This window comes from Trichoplusia ni, chromosome 3 (assembly GCF_003590095.1).
Source record: "Trichoplusia ni isolate ovarian cell line Hi5 chromosome 3, tn1, whole genome shotgun sequence".
NCBI lineage: Eukaryota > Metazoa > Arthropoda > Insecta > Lepidoptera > Noctuidae > Trichoplusia > Trichoplusia ni.
The window spans coordinates 5,628,970-5,649,287 of NC_039480.1; the positions used below are offsets into that span (position 1 = coordinate 5,628,970).

The window sequence follows — 20,318 nt, forward strand, 5'->3', positions numbered from 1 at the left end:
AGCGCCGAGATTGCTGCGCGGGAAAATCCCACTCGCGAAGGCGTCTTGTTAACTCGAATGATAAAAATATATTGAATTTATCAAGAAGTTTATGCTTCAAGATATATTTGGCGATATATCGATTCATTAACAGAAAGGATTGCGAAGATTGGTGACGATTCATCATGGATTTGACAGTTGCTAGATTTGCTTATACGCCGCCATTTTTCCCGTTGCCGTATCTTATATACCCAGATCCCGTGAAATATTTGAACAGCTATTATAAATTTTACGATGGTAAGGTTTTTTCCATTATTTATCTATTTAAGCTGATATAATTGTGTTGGCAGTGTCTTTGTTGTATGACTTGGCAGATAAATTATAAAGAGATAGCGTTTTGTTTTTTCTAAAAATAGTTTTTTTAAATCATCGTTTTGACGACAATGTTTTATATCGGTCTTGTTATTTTAAGAGTAATCACTTTTTAAGTTTTTACTTTACAATCATAAGTATACACATGTCGCAAAAACAATGACAACCACACAAATTCTATTACTTACGCGTTTGACAAATTCACAATTAAGTACTTGAAAACAGTTCTACTTGCATTTGCATATTTTTGTAACTTACCTACTTGTTGCAAGTTGCTTCGCTGCAGCCGCATCAGCGAATGATAAAACTTTATTCAGTTAAACACGCCGACGCAACAGCGGCAATTGCTCGAGTGACGTTTTCAATTGTCTAATTGTCTTAAGATTACTTTTGACAATGTCAAACACGTTATGACAAGTAACGACACTGCTGTTGTGTTCTTGTCTCGACAAATATTTAGAAATCGCGAGAATGAACTGAAAGTATAAATAATTCCACAATACACACAACGCCATCTAGTTTCAAATTAAGCAAACTGTATTATGAGTACTAGACGACTGATAAACATACTTATGTATTTCTAAATACATACATAAATTACACACAGACACTTAAAAAATATATCGTGCTCATAACAAAACAAAAAATCTGAATGGGAATCGAAACCACGACCTCCGTTACAGCAATCACAGCCATTTATTACCACCAGACTAGCTAGTTAATAAAACGTCACCGTCTTAAATTAAATAAACAGCTAATTTCTGCGTATTCAACATGACTAACTGTCTTTCAGGTGTCAATCACTCTGTTATTTTGGTTTCTACTGACACAAGTTCAACAAATATTTGCTTGTCTTCTCGAGCAAATAAATGCAGTGTTTCATTGTTGTTCGCTTATCAAAATGTAATGTCTGTAAGTGTGACTCTAAGTCATATTTCCACAAAAGACATACTATAGACAAGTGTGTTTGATGAAAAGATTTCTTTATCTGTGCACTCTGTTTCTCTATGATTTTTTGGATCAACTCTGCACGTTTTTGGACAAATCTTTTGACAGTATGTTAGTTAAACTTGTACCAAATATACTATTTTTTCTTGATTAGTCTCCCATTACTGTCCCACTGCTAGGCAAAGGGCCTTAAGGACTATATTCGAATGATGACCTGGATGACAAGCCAAATATCATAGCCAACGATTTTTTGCAGTAATTCTGTAAGAACTAAGAAGATCTTGTGACAGATCGTTAAATCTGGCATATATAGAGTTGATTGATACATTTCTTTTATATTTACTTTAAGACTGGTAGATAGCCTAGTTTTTCTCCACTTTGAGGTCACTAAGCCAAACCCACTGTAAGCGACGTGCTTATTCGATCCCCGCGTAGGACTGAGTCTGGGTGTCTTTGTGCATGTGACTTGAATGTTTGGGAAACCACTCAGGGCCTCAATTCCGCTGTTTACAATGGCCGATGAATGAATGTAAATAGGATTAAAATGATACTATTTGTATTCTTCCAACTCTTGGAGAATTTTGGCCTTGGGCACAAAACTAGCACCGAATTGTAGGAAGACCTAATCCCAAAAATGGAATAAGGGTGAGACAAAGATGATATGAGGAAAAATACACCTTTCATTCAGACTGTATTTATCTCAAAGATAATCCTTATCTAAGAACAATTCAGGATAGGAATGTGAATATAGATTACAAATTCAGGTAATTTGGACATTATGACGAAATTATATTTGACTGGTAAAGGTTACCAGCCTAACTATGGGGTATCGTGTTGCACAGGTAACTGGGTTGAGGAGGTCAGATAGGCAGTCGCTCCTTGTAAAACACTGGTACTTAGCTGAATCCGGTTAGACTGGAAGCCGACCCCAACATAGATGGGAAAAGGCTAGGATGATGATGATAATGATGGTCATCACGTAAAAAATTACGTGCGCAAGTCACGGTTTCGATCTCCGCGTAGGACAAGCATTAGTGTGATCCACGAATGCTTGTCCTGAGTCTGGGTGTCTTTGTGCATGTGACTTGTTTGTGACATCCCCACGATATGCGGATTAAATTAGTTACTGTGTGAAAATTGTAATGACTTAACTACTGTTAATAATTGACCTTGACAACCGGGAGAATATGAAATAGATACTTTTACTTGATGACCCAACAAACGTTGCTTTTCCTTATAAATTATATTTAAGAAACATTTCTATGGAAAAATATTACATACGATTAAAAAAAAGCTAAGGGGCACGAAAAATAGATGACCTATTCTCAGACCTACCCAATATGCACCGAAAATTTCATGAAAATCGCTCGAGTCGTTTCGGAAGAGTTCAATTACGCACACCGTGACACGAGAATTTTGTGATTCATTTATGCTTGTTCTGAGTCTGGGTGTCATTGTGCACGTGACTAGATATCTATAAAACAAGCGCGGAAAGGAATAATTCTTTAATGAGATAGTCATTTGAAATCGAAATGAAATCATAATAATTAGTTCACATCACCCAGTTGACTCAGAATAATGTAATTACCCAAAATATTTATGTTGTGTATAGATAATTATTACGCATAGATAGTATATTGGTATGACTGTTGAACTACCAACTCAAAAGTTGTAGGTTCAAGTCTCATCATGCACAAATCTTTTCTAATTCATAAAATAGAATATTCTTCAATGTACAATAGAACTACATTAGTGAAATTAGTATAAATTACAAAATTTTAAAAATCTAAAAACCCACGTTTTGATATGTCACTCTATTCTAATTTTATCAAAATCGTCCCACCCATTTTTATATAGTTGTAAATTGCATTGTCATCGGGTTTGAAGCTACCCTGAATTTCAGCCTGCTAGCTTATCGGGAAGTGCCTCAAAATTTAGTTAATAAAAATCCGACCGTATAAAACGTGGGAAAATACAGTTTAAGGGAAAAATGGAATTTTAATCGCTACTAGAAATGACTTTCAGACAATCTTTGGATGGACAGAAAGAAAGAAAATATATGCTTATTACAAACTGATAATCACTTGCTTGAAACGGTGAAGGAAAACATCCTAAGGTGCGACACACCTTTTTTTTTGGTAAGTCGGGGAAATCCTCATGGGAGGAAATGGGTAGTGTCAGTCTCTTACTGACTAAACCTGAACCGCCGTGCTACGTCATCCGCGTTTTTGTGTCGGTGTATGGCAATGGGTTGCAATCCTTCATACAGAGGCGCGACACACCTGGGCCCCGATTCTGTTATTTTGCAATGGCCGATAAATGAATGGCAATTGGATTAAATTTGAAATTATTCCTATTCTCTTAAGCATTTTGCCAATACAATTATTGGAAGTTAATTGAATTGACCTTGGACGTACCGCCCCGTACTAAATTTTCAACTATTTTGCAGGAAAAAATACAAAAAAATACATTTTAAGAAAATTTTCATTCATTCATCGGCCGAATTGGGGCCCTGAGAATGTTTCAAGTGTGTGTTGCGTCACGACAGAGGACTACGGGCGGGATACACTCTGACACCAGGTTATACATCAACCATACGATTAGATTATCAAATTGTTTTGGTCTTGGAGTTTAACCAAGAGTGAGCTCATTCAGGCTTTAAAGAAAATGATAACATATACTTGTCAATATAATCTATGATTAAGGTCCTATCTAGAACACAAGCTATCCATCAATGAAAATTTATCTCTAAAGGTTTAATATATCTTTCATAAACTTTATGAAATGATGTCTTACTTCTTCTAACCTCTTTTTTGTAGTTTCCTAGTTAATATTTAGCCTATTTCATTCATAAATATGACTTTCTATGGGTAAAAGAATTTTCAAAATCTGTTCAGTGGGCCTAGAGAATTAAGCTGTATTTTGCTCGCCTAAAAATGATTTTTAAAAAGTGATCTTTATGATAATCCATAAATCAACATTTCTTTCTGAATTCAGACACGTTTAATAAAGAGAACCATGCAAACACATACCAATCCACTGCTTTTCAAGTACACAAATCCAGTTCCTTTGTATCCCACTACTGGACAAAGATCTGAGGAGCTCGTAACAAAGCTATAACTGTACAAGTTGATCAATCACAGGTTAAGCTATACTTGACGCGATCGGTCCATAGATGGTTGATCATCTTTGTCATAACGACTTCACGGCTGTTATTCATATATACGTGTTGCCTATATAACTGGGTTGAGGAGGTCAGATAGACAGTCACTCCTTGTAAACTAGTACTTAGCAGAATCCGGTTAGACTGGAAGCCGACCCCAACATAGTTGGGGAAAGGCTAGGATGATGATACTGGACAACGGTCTGGAGTCAAATGGATAGACTATTTGACTGCAATCCGTCTTAAGAATACATAAATTACTTCTCTCCTAACGTCAACACATTTGACACTCAAATGTATTGAACTGACAAGTCAAAGTCATGTCGCTTGTCGAAAAGGACCTATCTACTACGTCTGATTAATTTCGATGCGGTCCCCAAGACACTCGATCATTTCTGGATACCTATCTCAAGTGCTTTGTGGTTTTCGTTGTTTATCATTGTTGATCCTGGTTTGTAGGAGTTGCAAAGGCTTGTGCGACGGGCTTTTCCAAAAAAGTACAGGATTGCCATTCTGATAGATTTTTGAGCTATACAATTCGTTTTTCTTTCATTGTTGTTTTGGATGAATTTAGGGAAAGAGGACGACTTAAATCAAAATTAAAACGTTACATTACTGACTCTCGTACGCACGGTCGCAAATTGTCATTCTTATGCAGAAGAACCGGCAAGAAACTCGATAAGAACGATTTATGGATCTATATAATAACTATCGTGAGACTGATTCATTATTAAATGATGTAACGGTTTACTCACGCGGAGAGTTTACTCAATCATGAGCAGACGCGGTTGCTCATGATTAAGGACTCCGGTTGGTTCCGAAACTAGTCGGGCTACCCCGATAAATACGCGTGAGTAAACTGTTACATCATTTAATAATGATTTATGGATTGTGCGAAAGACGGTGTGGCTGCAAAGAGTGTTTCTTGTGACATGACGTCAGATAGAAAGGTATGGAAGAAGAAGACATGTTGCGTCAAATAATTGGGATGATGGCAGGACAATGATGATGTTGCCATCTTTCCTTAACTGCCTGATTTCGGGGTATCGTGTCAAAACAAGCGGGTTTGGGGAATAACTTTGTATAATCATCGTTATCAAAAACGATAGGTATACTGATAACGATAAAAGGATAATACGGTGTTATCGTGACGTGGAGCCATATCGTACCATTTCTATATTCATAATATACACTAGAACTAATACCGAGATCGTCTGCTTTTTTGCCGACTTTAGAATAGGAGAAAATTGGGTTGCAAGACCAACTGTCCAATTTGCGACCCTACCGCCGCGTCAGCTCATGATTAAGGACTCCGGTTTAGTCCGAAACTAGTCGTACGATCACGGTATATACGTTAAACGAAACTTTTTTTTAATTAGTAATTTTGAATCCGTCAAGACGATTTTGTTTAAAATTCATAAGAAGATCGTTTTCCATTTAAAGACACCGTGCTTCTACAAAATATAAGGCCATACACATACAGTAGAATTATATCCTACTTATAACATAAATGCGAAAGTTTGTAGGTATGGCCGTTTGTCTCTCTTTAACGCAAAAACCGCTGAACTGATTCAAAATCAAAATCAAAAGTTTTTATTTCAAGTAGGCCGTTTTCCAGGCACTTTCAAAACGTTAAGGTGATGGCTCTAGTTGCGCGGTTCCAAAGTGTCACTCTTATGGAGAAGAACCGGCAAGAAACTACATAAGTTACTCTTTTTAAAAGTAAATGTATACCATATAATTTTTACAAATATTATGTTTATGCAAGAACAGCGTAAAATAGTAAAATGTTAAAAAAAGAAATAATAAATCCAATAATGGAAAAAATGTAAATTTTACTGGGGTTTACACTGTTGATGCATTTACAAGGCATATTTGACCAATGAATCGAATGTAGAATGTGATTTAGACGAAACTTGATACACAGATAGCCTATAACCAAGATTATCATTTGACGACCTCCGTGGTCGAGTGGCGTACGCACCGGTTTCAAGGTGTCGCTAGCTCTGAGGTCCCGGGTTCGATCCCCGGTCGGGTCAATGTAAAAATTCACATTTGTACATTGTCTCGGGTCTGGGCGTTTGTGGTACCTTCGTTGTATCTGAATTCCATAACACAAGTGCTTTAGCAACTTACTTTGGGTTCAGAACAATGTATGTGATGTTGTCCGCATTTATCTATTTATTTATCACATAGGATAGTTTTTATCCCGATTTATGTTCCAAGTTTTAGTTGGCATATAAAAACAAATATGCTCATCACTCTAATGTTTGTCCTAAATAGCAATTAAACATAGGACCTTGAGAAAAACAGACAGACAGACAAACGATCCATTGACACAATTATATCCCATTTTGCCAACTAACCATAATATAGCTGTTTTGCAACATTTATCATTTGCCGCTTTGGCTTAGATAAAACTAGATTAGATATTAAAGTCATGAGTAATTCCATTTTATCATTATAAATAATTATTGTAATGTATTTTTTATCGCACTTTTTGATTACGAAGATAATCCTATATCCATTCAGTGTGTTTTGTTGTGATATCGGATACGGGATGAACATTAAAAATTGTTGTTAGGAGTGGAGAGGAAAGGAGTCACTCCTTTCATTTAAAAAGTATTGCACAAGTTGCACACAACGCCATCTAGTGTCAAACTAAGCAAAGCTTGTATTATGAGTACTAGACAACTGATAAACATTATTTTATATTTGTAAATACATACTTAATATAGATAAATTACACTAAGAACAAATGATCGTGCTCATCACATAAACAAACATAAACTGTTGTGATTGGGAATCGAACCCACGGCCTCCGGTATAGCAGTCAATGCCACTTACCACTAGACCAACAGGCCAGTCTATTTAGAAAGTGGAAAGGAGTGAGAGAATTTAGTTTTCATGCTTGTGACTTGAATGTTTGTAAAATCCCCGCGACACAAGGATTAAATTACTATATGCGGACGTCGTTAAAAAATCCCATCATTTTTTTCAAACTATACACGGTGATTTTTTAGTCGTCATACAAAAGCAGCCCAGTTCATGTATCCGCCGTAAAATACCCCTAGGCGCGATTTTTTTTTTTTTAATCATCAACTAAGATAATAAATACGAAGAAAATTAAACAAGAGAAATCTGAAATATAGTCTTAAAAATGATAAAATTGCCGCCGCCCGCGCCCCTCACCATTGTTACAAGGCTCGGACCGCGCTCGCAACAGAGCTGTGTTTCTAAAAAACTACGAATTGCATCATAATATTGAATAAAAATTGCATTTTTTTTTTAATCTAATAAATACCTATTTTTTTATCATGAACGTGTTCTAGTCATTGGATACATGAACTGGGCTGCTTTTGTAAGACGACTAAAAAATCACGGTGTATTAGATATTGAAAATGTTTTGATCGTTCCTTTTAAATTAAATGAACCTCATCGAAATTGTAACATCTAATATATAAAATTCCCGTGTCACGATGTTAGTTACCGTACTCCTCCGAAACGGGTCGACCGATTTTTATGAAATTCTGTATACATATTGGGTAGGTCTGAGAATAGAACAACGTCTATTTTTCATACCCCTAAATGATAAGGGTTGCTCACACTAAAAAAAATTATTTTATTTTTTGGACGAAATTGTTTGTTTTTATTTTTTTTATAATGTGGCATCAAAAATACATACAACTAGAAAAAAAATCGTCAAAACAACGTTTGCTGGGTCAGCTAGTATTTATATAAAAAGCATATTATGATATTGATTATTTTCATGAACATTTTTTTGAGATAACGCATTAATCTTTATCACCGTGACTGATGCAAAACGTATTAAATATTAAAAGTTTTTTTTTAGATATACCTAAAAATATACTAGATTTAAAATAAAATATAAGTACACTAATATTCATAATTTTAAAAGCTTAAGTATTTGAGTATATTTGCAAAATCTTTTAGCTTAAATGGCTAAAACAATTTTAGTAGAATTTTGTTTAAAAGTATCTTAAATACTGGATTTATTTACAGACTTTGCATTGGCAAGTAACACCGTGGCTGACAGCTAGTATGTGTAAATCTAAATGTATACAAAAATAATATTATTTTTATTCAAAAAAAACAATTAAAATCTGGTTGGTCTTCTAGCCAAATGGCATTTCTAACACTCTATTTCAAAACGATCGAATGTATGGAAATGACAGGTTTAAGTCACGTGACAAAGAAAGAGGCAGAATTTTAATGTCACTTATCTAGAGAAAAATCTTTTTTCCTTGTTATAGGGATGATGACAATTTTTTTTGCAGTGTCCGTCTTGTAGTTTTTTGTATAATAATGGATACGTATTTTTTAATTTGTCCCGTAAACATAAATTGACCAAATTACAGTGAATGAAACTTACGCGTGACGTCACGATCGAGTATAAATTTTACTCTATCGTTACGTCACAAGCCCCCTCTCCTAAACTTTAAAGCAGTTAATCTTTGTCAATTCTAGTTTTTCTGAAAAAGGAAAAATACGTGTCTCATACTTTTCAATTATCTAACTGAGGGACTAATGAGATTTTTTCTTTTTATACCCAGTCATCATACCTATTACTTACACCAATGGTAACGATGGTATGAATTTTGCACTAGGAAATCTAAAGGTCTTAGGTTCAAATTCACTAAGGTTTTTTTCTAATTCATGATTACACTAATCATGAATTAAAATAACTAAAATCACTTGTTAAAAAAGTTGTAGTAAATAAATAAATGCGGACAACATCACATACATTGTTCTGAACCCAAAGTAAGTTGCTGAAGCACTTGTGTTATGGAATTCAGATACAACGAAGGTACCACAAACACCCAGACCCGAGACTATGTAGAAATGTGAATTTTTACATTGACCCGACCGGGGATCGAACCCGGGACCTCAGAGCTAGCGACACCTTGAAACCGGTGCGTACGCCACTCGACCACCGAGGTCGTCAAAAGATTATGAGTGTGTGACATAGCTAAGAATATTTCAAGTATGCGTTGCGTCACTTCAGACGTCTACGGGCGGGTTACACTCTGACACCAGGTTGTACATCAACCATAAAAAAATTGATGATAGACAAACAAACTCGCATTATTTTTGTATATATCTAATACTCATACGCAAGTGTTTATCCACACTATAATCTATTTATGATAAATTTTGTCACAATCACTTTAGTAGATTTTCCTTTAAAGACGTACACACATCCACTTATATACGTAATCTTTTATATATATATATAGTTTACAGTATATAAAAAATTGTCTGTCTGTCTGTATGTCACAGTTATTTTCAACCGACTTCTAAAAGGCAGAGGTTTTTAATTCGTCTGACTGTTGTTTTTTTTTTTCATATTTGTTATTTCAGAACTTCGGTCTTGATAAACAGAATTTTTATTTAACGTTAAATATGTTTTAATTATTCTCATAAAGATTTCATTAAGTTTGACCATGTATTTTTATCTGGAGTCGTCTGTATGTTTTTGTTGTATATACAATACTAGCTTTTCGCTCGCGGCTTCGCCTGCGTTGAGGTCGGTTATATCGCGTTTCCAAGAGAACTCTTCAAAAGTCCTTGATAAAAAATATCCTATGTACTTTCTCGAAGTCAACTCTATCTCTGTATCAAAGTTCATTAAAATCAGTTCAGTGGCTTAGACGTGAAAGCGTAACAGACAGACAGAGTTACTTTCGCATTTATAATAGTAGTAGGGATTATGTATAGAATAAGTTAAAATCCTAAGTCAAAATATACAATTATTTTTGAGATTTGATTCTAACGCTGACGAATCACTCAAATGTATTGAACTGACAAGTCAAAGTCACGTCACTTGTCGAAGAGGAATGTCATTCCTATACATTTGCAGTTTTTAATTAAATTGCTATGTAAAATTGTCCTCTAAAATTATCACGGGCAGAACCAAAGCAAAGACTAGTATTATTTATGATATCAAGACGATGACAAATACATTTTTTTGGCTCAGAACTTTGCTCTGATAATAGTATTGTCAGTATCATGTAGTATATTATCAGCCTATATATGTCCCACTGCTGGGCAAAAGCCTCTTCTCGTAAAGGCAAGGTTTGAACGTTGATGACCATGATAGGTCACTGCAATGAATTTTGGTTTCGACACGATAGTTTTTGTCACCGCGTTTAGTATACAACAGTAAAAAATATATTTTAAAATGCTCATATGAGTAATTCCTGGCGCCCACCGTGGGGCACAAAAGCGTTAAGTCAGCAGTTCAGTATTATTTTATTAATAAATTTTCTTTTGTCCACTATTGGGCTATTGATTTATAAATTTACGTCGGGGTTTGCTGCGCCATTTCGCCTCCTCAGCTAGAAACATTTAGGAAACTATGAAAGATAGGCAAATCAGAGTGCCTTTAATTGTAATTTTCACGACCAAAAAGTGCTAGTGCCAATTTTTCCAAGTCGGATGAGTTTGTTTTTACATTTTTACTAAAAAAATGTCATCCATTTTGCAAAAATGTAATTTTCACTTGACACAAACATACCCACTTACCCACCTGTGGTATTGCAAAAATACGAGAAAACATCAAGCAAACCCTTATGATAATCAAAGCGTACGTATAATATACTTAAATTTGTAACCAAATATAAGATAAGGTTTGACTCGATAAAAAATGTGTCGTTTCATCGCATCGGCTTTCAAAACTCCCAAGTCATGATGATTTTAAAAAACACTGTATTATTGATATTAGCTTTTAGATAGTACGAAATTTTCATTCATTTGACATTAAGTCCAAAACCAAAGCCGGCCGTTTTCGTAACTACTGTCAAGAAAAACCGTCAATTTCATCCGAAACCCGGAAATACTTTACGGAACTGTCAATTTGCTTTTGTATTGCCGTGACAGGTTTTTTTTTAAGTTTTTTTCGAACATGGCGACATGTTTTCGTAGTTTTGTGAAGCCAATCGTGTGTGTTAATTATAAAATTTTAAATATATATCCATATGTTTAATTTGGAAACCGTGATTTGTAAAAAAACAGTGTTTTTTTTTGGATATTTTTTACTTCTCTCAAGTGTCTGTGATATTAACTTTACAAAATGGATATATTTAAGGAGGTCAGAATAGGTACTGTATCCAAAATTTATTATTTTTTTACTATAATATAGAAAATAATATGTGTCTCAATTAAAATTTGATATTTTTCATCTATATAAAGTGTCTGTAAGAGTGTCAAAATAATTTCCTGTCTGTAAATGTAATTAATACATGTCATCCGTACAGTAACAATAAATGTAGCTTTGTCTGTCTGTTTGTCCAAAACAATTTTTATATAAGATGTACATGAGGATTACTTAAATTCGAAGAAAAACCACACGCAACTTTTTACCGCCATTACTCAAAACCACGCCGGCGAAACCGCGGTAAAAAGCTAGTGTAACATACAAAAACTGGTTTTCCCCAGCGTGATTTCATATATATATTGGACTGGCGCGATAAAAAATATAATCGTTTCTTGACTAGATAACTTCATAACATTGTGTGACAAAGAGAGAAATAGTTTTAATATATAAAACACCATTTTGCACCCAAAAAGGCTTGTAATCAAATCACATGTCTCCTCGCTAACGCTGACGAATCACTCAAATGTATTGAACTGACAAGTCAAAGTCACGTCACTTGTCGAAATGTAATGTCATTCACATACATTTGCAGTGTTCCATTCGTAATAACGCAAATGAGATTTATTTACTTTTCAGGCTCAAAACAAGCTAAAATATGTTTCATAGCCTAAGCTTGATAATAGCTACCCTTTATTATATTAACCGCATGGCTGACATTTTGACAATAGTTAACGTCATTATATGACACTCAAATGTATGGAAATGACATTTCGTTTCGTTGTCACGTGATTTCTACCTTTCATATTCATTTTAAAGTCTAATTCTCGTCCGTCCTACTCTGTCTTGTCTAAAAACAAGTAAAAAATTAAAAATAATGGCACCATCCGTTTTTAAATGAAAAAATGACGGTGAAAAGAAAAAAAACATTTTCAAACATAGTGACGGCCTCCGTGGTCGAGTGGCGCACGCACCGGTTTCAAGGTGTTGCTAGCTCTGAGGTCCCGGGTTGGGTCAATGTAAAATTTCACATTTCTACATTGTCTCGGGTCTGGGTGTTTGTGGTACCTTCGTTGTATCTGAATTCCATAACACAAGTGCTTTAGCAACTTACTTTGGGTTCAGAACAATGTATGTGATGTTGTCCGCATTTACATATAAAGAAGCATTTTATTGCATCATAAATTGGTAACAAGCGTGAGTAAAACCCAAAATTCGCCGAGTATTAATGAACTTTTCCACCAAGCCGTGCAGTCAAATCATTGGTTGCTATGCCCAATTTGCCGTGTCAATCAATGAGCTTGCAGATCGGGTCAACCAATGATTAGAAGCAAGGTTTTCGCCTCGAGCTGGAAATTATTTTGCTCAGCGTCTGTTTTACAATTTGAAAAACATTTTGAAACTATACGACATGCGAAATTTTGAGATATGTATATAACTACCGCGTCTTCATTTTCTATGTATCAAATTCGCTATATGACTGAACTGCCTAGTGGTATAGATCAGCAATCGAAATCGCCGACGTGTCACTTGTTCGATCCCCGCGAAGGACATTTGTGAGATCCATGATTGCTTGTTCTACTTGAAACTTTTCTTGTGAAAGAAAAAAAAATTAAAAATTGCTTGGAAAGTTAGAAAATTTAAGAATACTTAACCACCACATACTTTTGTTACAAAAGAACAGTTATTTGTTGGATCCATCTCCGCCTCCTATAATATAAAGGCACCGGGAACGGGATTTAAGGATTCACGCAGGTGAAACCGCGGGCCACAGCTAGTCAGAAATTAAATTATCATCATGCTAGCCTTTTCCCAACTATGTTGGGGTCGGCTTACAGTCTAACCGGATTTATCTAAGTAAAAGTGTTACACAAGGAGCGACTGCCTATCTGACCACCTCAACCCAGTTACCTGGGCAACACGATACCCCTTAGCTAAACTGGTTGTCAAATTTCTCAAAGTTCTGACTACCTGTAACTGCTGTCAAAGATGTAGGAATAACAGCCGGGACCCACAATTTAACGTGCCTGCCGAAACACGAAGGAACTCGTTATGACAAAAATGGTCACCCGGACCAACCGCGTCAAGCATAGCTTAACCTGTGATCGAATCACTTATGCGGTTATATCATTAAATCTGAAAAGTAATCTTTCGCGCCCCGATTCGCATTTTACCGGTTTTTACTAAAAACAGCTCCGATTTATCATTTATTGACGTTTTCTGACCTTTGAGTCCGATATGTTTACGTAATCACGATAAATATTCGATGTATCAAAATAATTGATATTATATAGTCGTATTGTCACGTAAGAAATTTTATACAGGGCGTTTTGAAAACTTGTCCGAACAAGTATGGGGTTGTAGTGTATTAAAAAATAATAGATTTAAAAAATCTAAATACCTACGTATTTAAATTTCACTAAATTAAAATTTTATCAAAATCATTCCAGCCGTTTTATAGTTGTAATCATGTGTCATCGGGTTTGAAGCTACCCTGAAAATTTCAGCCTGCTAGCTTATAGGGAAGTCCTTCAGAATAACAAGAAAGTGAGTGTATAAAAAACGTGGGAAAAATCTGTCCGATCAAGCATTTGTGTGATCCACGAATGCTTGTCCTGAGTCTGGGTGTCTTTGTGCATGTGACTTGAATCTTTGTGACACCGCGCGATACAAGAGTTAAATTACGTACTGCGGAAATAATTTAAAGAAATACATTTTTATATTATCAAATGCTCTTTCAGAAGTTATTTTTTAGCACGTCTGCAAGTCACTTTCCTGTCTTTTAAGGATAGGTCAGAGTTTTTAAAACGTACCCTATAACCGGTACATTTTAGTCACGATAATGATTAGCTATAAACAAAATGAAAATCCTCATGATTACCTCATAGTAACTAGCAAATATATTGCATAACCGTGCTGTTATTTTTGCTGACCCATTGCATAATCATTGATAATAAGATTAGTTTTATTTTTTGATAGAATAATGACATAATACCTATATATATTTAGGGTTCAATGAAAAAAAAACCGTATTTTTTGTGGAGTTGGCAACAAAATTTTGTGTTAAACCAAATCTCGGTAGGATGAGATAGGCAGATGATATGAAAGAGATAGCAGGAAAGGAAGCCTAAGGTTTAGAGCATTGATCATCACGCTAGCTAACTATGGGATGGTGATTTGAGATTACAATGTTTTCAATTACTTTATTAAAAATCTCATTATGTTAACCAATTTTCAACCGACTTGCAAAAAAAAGGAGTTTCTCGATTCGTCGGTCTTTTTTGATACCTCGGAACTTCGGACTGAATGATCCGATTTTGTCAATTCTTTTTTCATTTAACGTAAAATAGCTTTCACTTAATCCCATACGAATTCAATCAACTTTGCCTTAATAGTTTTAATTTTAAATCGTTGAAACATTTTTATACTTGAAAAAGTATAAAACACCATCTTATTAAAATTAATAAAACAGACATTTTAAAACAACCAATGCATATAACATTGAATTAAATGAATCTGCAAAAAAATAGAATTACGCAATGAAAATCGGGCGTCGAAAATTTCTTATCAACACGATACTGTCAAAAATGCTGCATCATGTAAATGACAAGTATTTACATTATAATTTTAATCTTATCTAAATCAGGCAGTGACAATGCTACATAGGGTCTAATGCTTGTCATAGTATTGAAATCTTTAGTTAAGTTTAGACCGTTTTAGAGTTCGCAAAATGGCACCCAATGTTGGATACACACAGTTCGCGGTCCCCGATTTGCCCTGTCAACAATGTTCTTATTTAAGATATTTGAGAGGTATTTGGTATTTTATTATTAATTTACACTTATTTTTAATTATATTGGTGAAGTATTTAACCTCCTTTTAAGGAGTTTCTTTTTTTTTAATTTTTTCGCGCGGTTTTGTTGTCATGTTGTCACGTTGTCGCGTTGTTTTGGACTTAACTGGAGTTTTTTATAAGCTGACGTGATCTAATCGAAATAATTTAAGATTTTTAAGTTAAATATTTTAATGCATCATAGTATTCTACTAAAATTATAAACGCGATTTTTTGTATGCATGGATGTTTGTTCCTCTTTCACGCAAAAACTACTGAACGGATTTAGACGAAACTTGGTATATAGATAGTTTATAACCAGGATTAACACATAGGATAGTTTTTATTCATATTTTATGTTCCCGTGGAATCACTTTCGATTTTGAGTGGGCAGGGCCGCGGGCAATAGCTAGTTATTTTAATATGTATATTGTATAAATAGAATAACTTATATAAGTTATTTACATTAATTTTTCAATCTTGCAATATGTTTGTATCAACTCCATTTATATTCTGAATATTCACTCTTCTCAAAAATTGACTAAATAGTAATGTTCTTTATATATAAATAAACAACTATCTGAAATAAAAATTCAAAATCTTTTGAAAATCTTAGGTTTCTATAAAAAAATGTCAACAGATGGTCGAAATTTCAAACATTTTTCTGCGAATTAACTTTTGCTTTTTTAAATTAAGTAGCTTATTGCAATCAGCAAAGGAATTAAATATGGCCGGTGTTTTTTCGAATTAAATATAAATTCTAATACTAACCAAAATTACTAAACATAGCTAAACAAAATTAAAAATATAAATTTTTAATTTTGTTTAGCTATGTAAGGTCATAAATATTTCTCCCAAAAATAAACGAAAAAACAAGGTTTTTTTTGACATTTTTTGACATGTTGTTTCTTTTGTTCCAGGGATGTATACGATGCGCATGTTGGACGGCGCAGGCGCACACCACGCGCCTCATCACAATCATACTCATATGATGATGACAGGTAAGATTCTATCTTTCGTCTCTGTCTAGCAAACGATCGATACTGTATGAGTGAGAGGGATAGAGCTATATAGCTATTTGAGGCGTTTTAAAATATACGTTGCTGAAACGTAGATAGTACTTAAACATCATGATAAAGCAAGGATTAAATGATGAAGACGCAATATTTTAATCAATGCTCGTTCTCTGTACGAGAGGCCTGCAGTGGGACAGTTACGGGCTGGTGTTATTAACAGCTTCGGTAATGGCGCCCCAACGTGGGGCAAGCTCATAATACTCGCATGACAGTTTTTTTTTAATCTTTATTAATTTACAGCTGAAAGGGACTCGGCATCTGATAGTGCTGTGTCCTCGATGGGCTCGGAGCGGGTTCCGTCGCTGTCCGATGGAGAATGGTGCGATGGTAGCGATTCGGCACAGGAGTTTCATAGGTAAGATTTCCCAAACATTTTAGCTTTTCGCCCGCGGTTTCGCCCGCGTCAAGGTCGTCTATATCGCGTTTCCAAGAGAACTCTTCAAAAGTCCGGGGTAAAAACTATCCTTAAGGTCTACTCTATCTCTGTACCAAACTTCATTAAAATCAGTTCAGTGGTTTAGACGCGAAAGCTTAACAGACAGACAGACGAACAGAGTTACTTTCGCATTTATAATATTAGTAGTGATGTTGGAATTGGATTGTTGTGTCATGAGATAAAGATCTTCAGCGAGTGACATTTCATTTTTATTTTTAGCAATCTTTCTATTAAAGAATTTTTGAAACAGATACAGCTCTGAAGCGAAAACCAATTTATTTCTCTTTCGTTTCAAAAATAAAAAATACTTCCGCACTAAGGAATTTAATCTTTGTATCGCGGGGGATTTCACAAACATTCAAGTCACATCCAGTGTTTGAGGTGTTTGTTTGAGGTCAAAACACTAAACCCACTGTGCGCAACGTGTCGCAGGTTCGATCCCCGCGTAGGACAAGCATTTGTGTGGTCTACGAATGCTTGTCCTGAGTCTGGGCACAAGAATTTAATTCTTAATGGAATAGTTTATAAAGAGAAATTCTTTAATGCCTATTTTGAAAATGATCTTAACTCCTACATTACCATGTTTATACAATACACTCAGTTTCTTGTTTGTATGTTTGTTTGTCGTACCGGTTGGATTTTTGCAACTCAATTTTGAGGCACTGCCCGATAAGCTAGCAGGATGACATTTTCAACGTAGCTTCAAACCCGATGACAACGCAATTTGCAGTAATAAAAACGTCTGGACCGATTTTGATAAAATTTTAACGGGGTGTCATTAAAAAAGTGGGTATTTAGATTTTTTAATCTTTTATTTTTCTTTCCTCTTAGCTCAAAATTCCGTCCTTATGATAACAACTACGGTCGCGACCGCGCGGCGCCCCACCAGCCCCAGAAGAAGCACCACATGTTCGGGAAAAGATGCTTCCAGGTAAACTACAAATATATAAGTATGTTTATCACTTGTCCAGTACTCATAATACAAGCTTTGCTTAGTTTGATACTAGATGGCGTTGTGAAGTTGTGAAATAGTAATTTTAAAAAAATAGGTTGTCAATACGTCTGAATTATGTTTTTTTTGTTAGTTACCTGAGAATTTAGAAGAATGATGATGATGATGATGATGATGATGAAGTAGCTTTCAATTGTTATCATAAAAATTTCATCAAGTTTATTTGAGTTGTTTTTTCTTTGAAATCGTTTGTATAGTTTACTTGAAATAAAATATTATTTTAATAACTTTAGTGTGGACGATTCTTATTTAGATGATGCAACGGCTTACTTAAGCGTATTTATCGAGATCACCCGAATAGAATGAGTAATAGAAGTCCTGTTAGTTAATCTAAACATTTTTTCTCAGGAACAACCTGCCCCTCCACTGGACCCTGTCGGAAGACCAGGTGTAGTCAAATACGAATGCCCGGAACAGACCTACCATCATGAGAACATGCATATGCAGAACGGTGAGTTTAAGCATGGGTTTCATACTTATTAAAAACACTGAAAAGTATTTTTTTAGGAAACACGGATTTAGAATCAATCCCGGCTGTTATTCATACATGTTAAACAGTCGTTACAGGTGTTCAGAAGCTTGAAAGTCTGACAACCAGTCTAACCAAGGGGTATCGTGTTGCCCAGGTAACTGGGTTGAGGAGGTCAGATAGAGAGTCGCTCCTTGTAAAACACTGGTACTTAGCTGAATCTGATTAGAGTGGAAGCCGACCACAACATAGTTGGGAAAAGGCTAGAATGATTATATATTTTTTTAATTCATCCCTGTAAGATTAAACTGAAAACAAAAGGAGGGTCTCAATCAATGCACATGGCCTTGTTAGGGCCAAGAGGCCTTATTGAGAACTTCATTAAAAATCTATGAGGCCCATCCGTTCAAGCTCTATACAACAACAGACATTATCATTCCAAAGTAGATGCAGAACTTAAACACATTATTTATAAAGATATCTTTTTTTAAATCCTCTATCAGATCCCATAACTGGACAAAGACCTCCTATCCTAGTTCTTCCAGAGCTCTCTATACTTTCACGTTTTCTGACCTCCATCATCAGCCCATATTCGTCCACTGCTGGACATATTCAGGCCTCCCCAATACCACGCCATCGTGATCTATCACCTGGCTGCTCGCATCCAGCTCCTGCCATCTTGCCCAGCACCTTATAATTATGAAATAAAATCATTTATTCTGCAAATAGGATATTTTAACACTTTCCCATGTCTTTTTGGAGTCGACATTTCCTATCTGACTACCCTGAGAAGGAATGTCGAAACAAATTCACTTATGTTGTAACCTGTCCGTCCAGTTGAGTTCGGCGGCCGGCCTCAGCTGCCCCCGCCTCACCTGCACGCCCCCGCGCTGGACCTCAACGCTGCCCACTCCAGCCATGCTTTGCTACAGGTAATAAATAATTCTAAATGAAATATACACTAGTACTAGACTTATTTGAATCAAAGTGAATGCCTTTGCAGCTATTAGCGACATCGCGACGTCGCAAATAGCCTGATAATAAAATGATTTATTATTATTAAATACTTCTAAGATAAATATATTGAAAATATCAGAATATCTATTTATAAAATTATTGCTTATTAAAATATACTATTTATTGCGTACCTTTAAACAGTTGTTTATCAACACAAAGCGATATTTATAGAGCTATGCTAAATAATTTTTAACAATTATCAGAGTGTCTATTTCGGCAAGTAATTTATTTTTAAATAGACTAGAATAAGGACTTGGTAATACTAACGAAGCGATATTTTTATTAAAATTTTCAGTTCAAACACGTCTTTACACACCTAAATATATAAAACATTTTTAAACATAACCCTAATATATATATATATTTACCCTAACAGAGTACGATCCCAAGCCCGGCCCCGCCTCGCTTCGCCTACGCGACCCCGGAGCGAGTGCGACACAACCACACTTACAGCGCCCCCCTCGCCGCCGCTGACCAGAGACCAGCTGCCGTCAGAGACAAGAGAGGTGAGAGACAGAGACAAAACTTATTTTCCCCACGTTTTTATACACTCACTTTCTTGTCTCTGGATGAAACTTTCAAGGTAGCTTCGAACCCGATGACAATTTACAACTATAAAAACGGCTGGAACGTTTTTGATAATTTGAAAAGATATTTAAAAAATACATGTGTTTTCAGTGCGTCGTCTGACAGCAAAGCCAAAATCACCTCTATCACCAACAAAATAAAGTCCAAAGTCCCCTAACCCACCTATATTTACAGTTCGGCGTCTGACAGACGGTTCGATGTCCGACGGAGGCTCCTCAGCCACCAGCAGCGGACAGCATCTGACGAGAGACGAGAAGAGGGCCAAAGCATTAGGTAAACATAATTACTAATATAGAAACTGTATATACGACG

The 20,318-nt window shown here is 35.4% G+C and overlaps 1 protein-coding gene across 7 annotated transcripts in view; it reads left to right on the forward strand.

The window, feature by feature from the left end:
• The window catches only part of LOC113509041 (segmentation protein cap'n'collar-like), a 155,392-nt gene that overhangs the window by 125,944 nt on the left and 9,130 nt on the right, over positions 1-20,318 (forward strand). For all 7 annotated transcript variants that reach the window (XM_026892304.1, XM_026892306.1, XM_026892300.1 and 4 more), the window contains exons 12-18: positions 16,329-16,409; positions 16,725-16,839; positions 17,752-17,851; positions 18,281-18,383; positions 19,239-19,333; positions 19,795-19,924; positions 20,181-20,279. In XM_026892304.1, the coding sequence (XP_026748105.1) occupies positions 16,329-16,409; positions 16,725-16,839; positions 17,752-17,851; positions 18,281-18,383; positions 19,239-19,333; positions 19,795-19,924; positions 20,181-20,279 (723 nt within the window). The remainder of the gene's footprint in view (positions 1-16,328; positions 16,410-16,724; positions 16,840-17,751; positions 17,852-18,280; positions 18,384-19,238; positions 19,334-19,794; positions 19,925-20,180; positions 20,280-20,318) is intronic.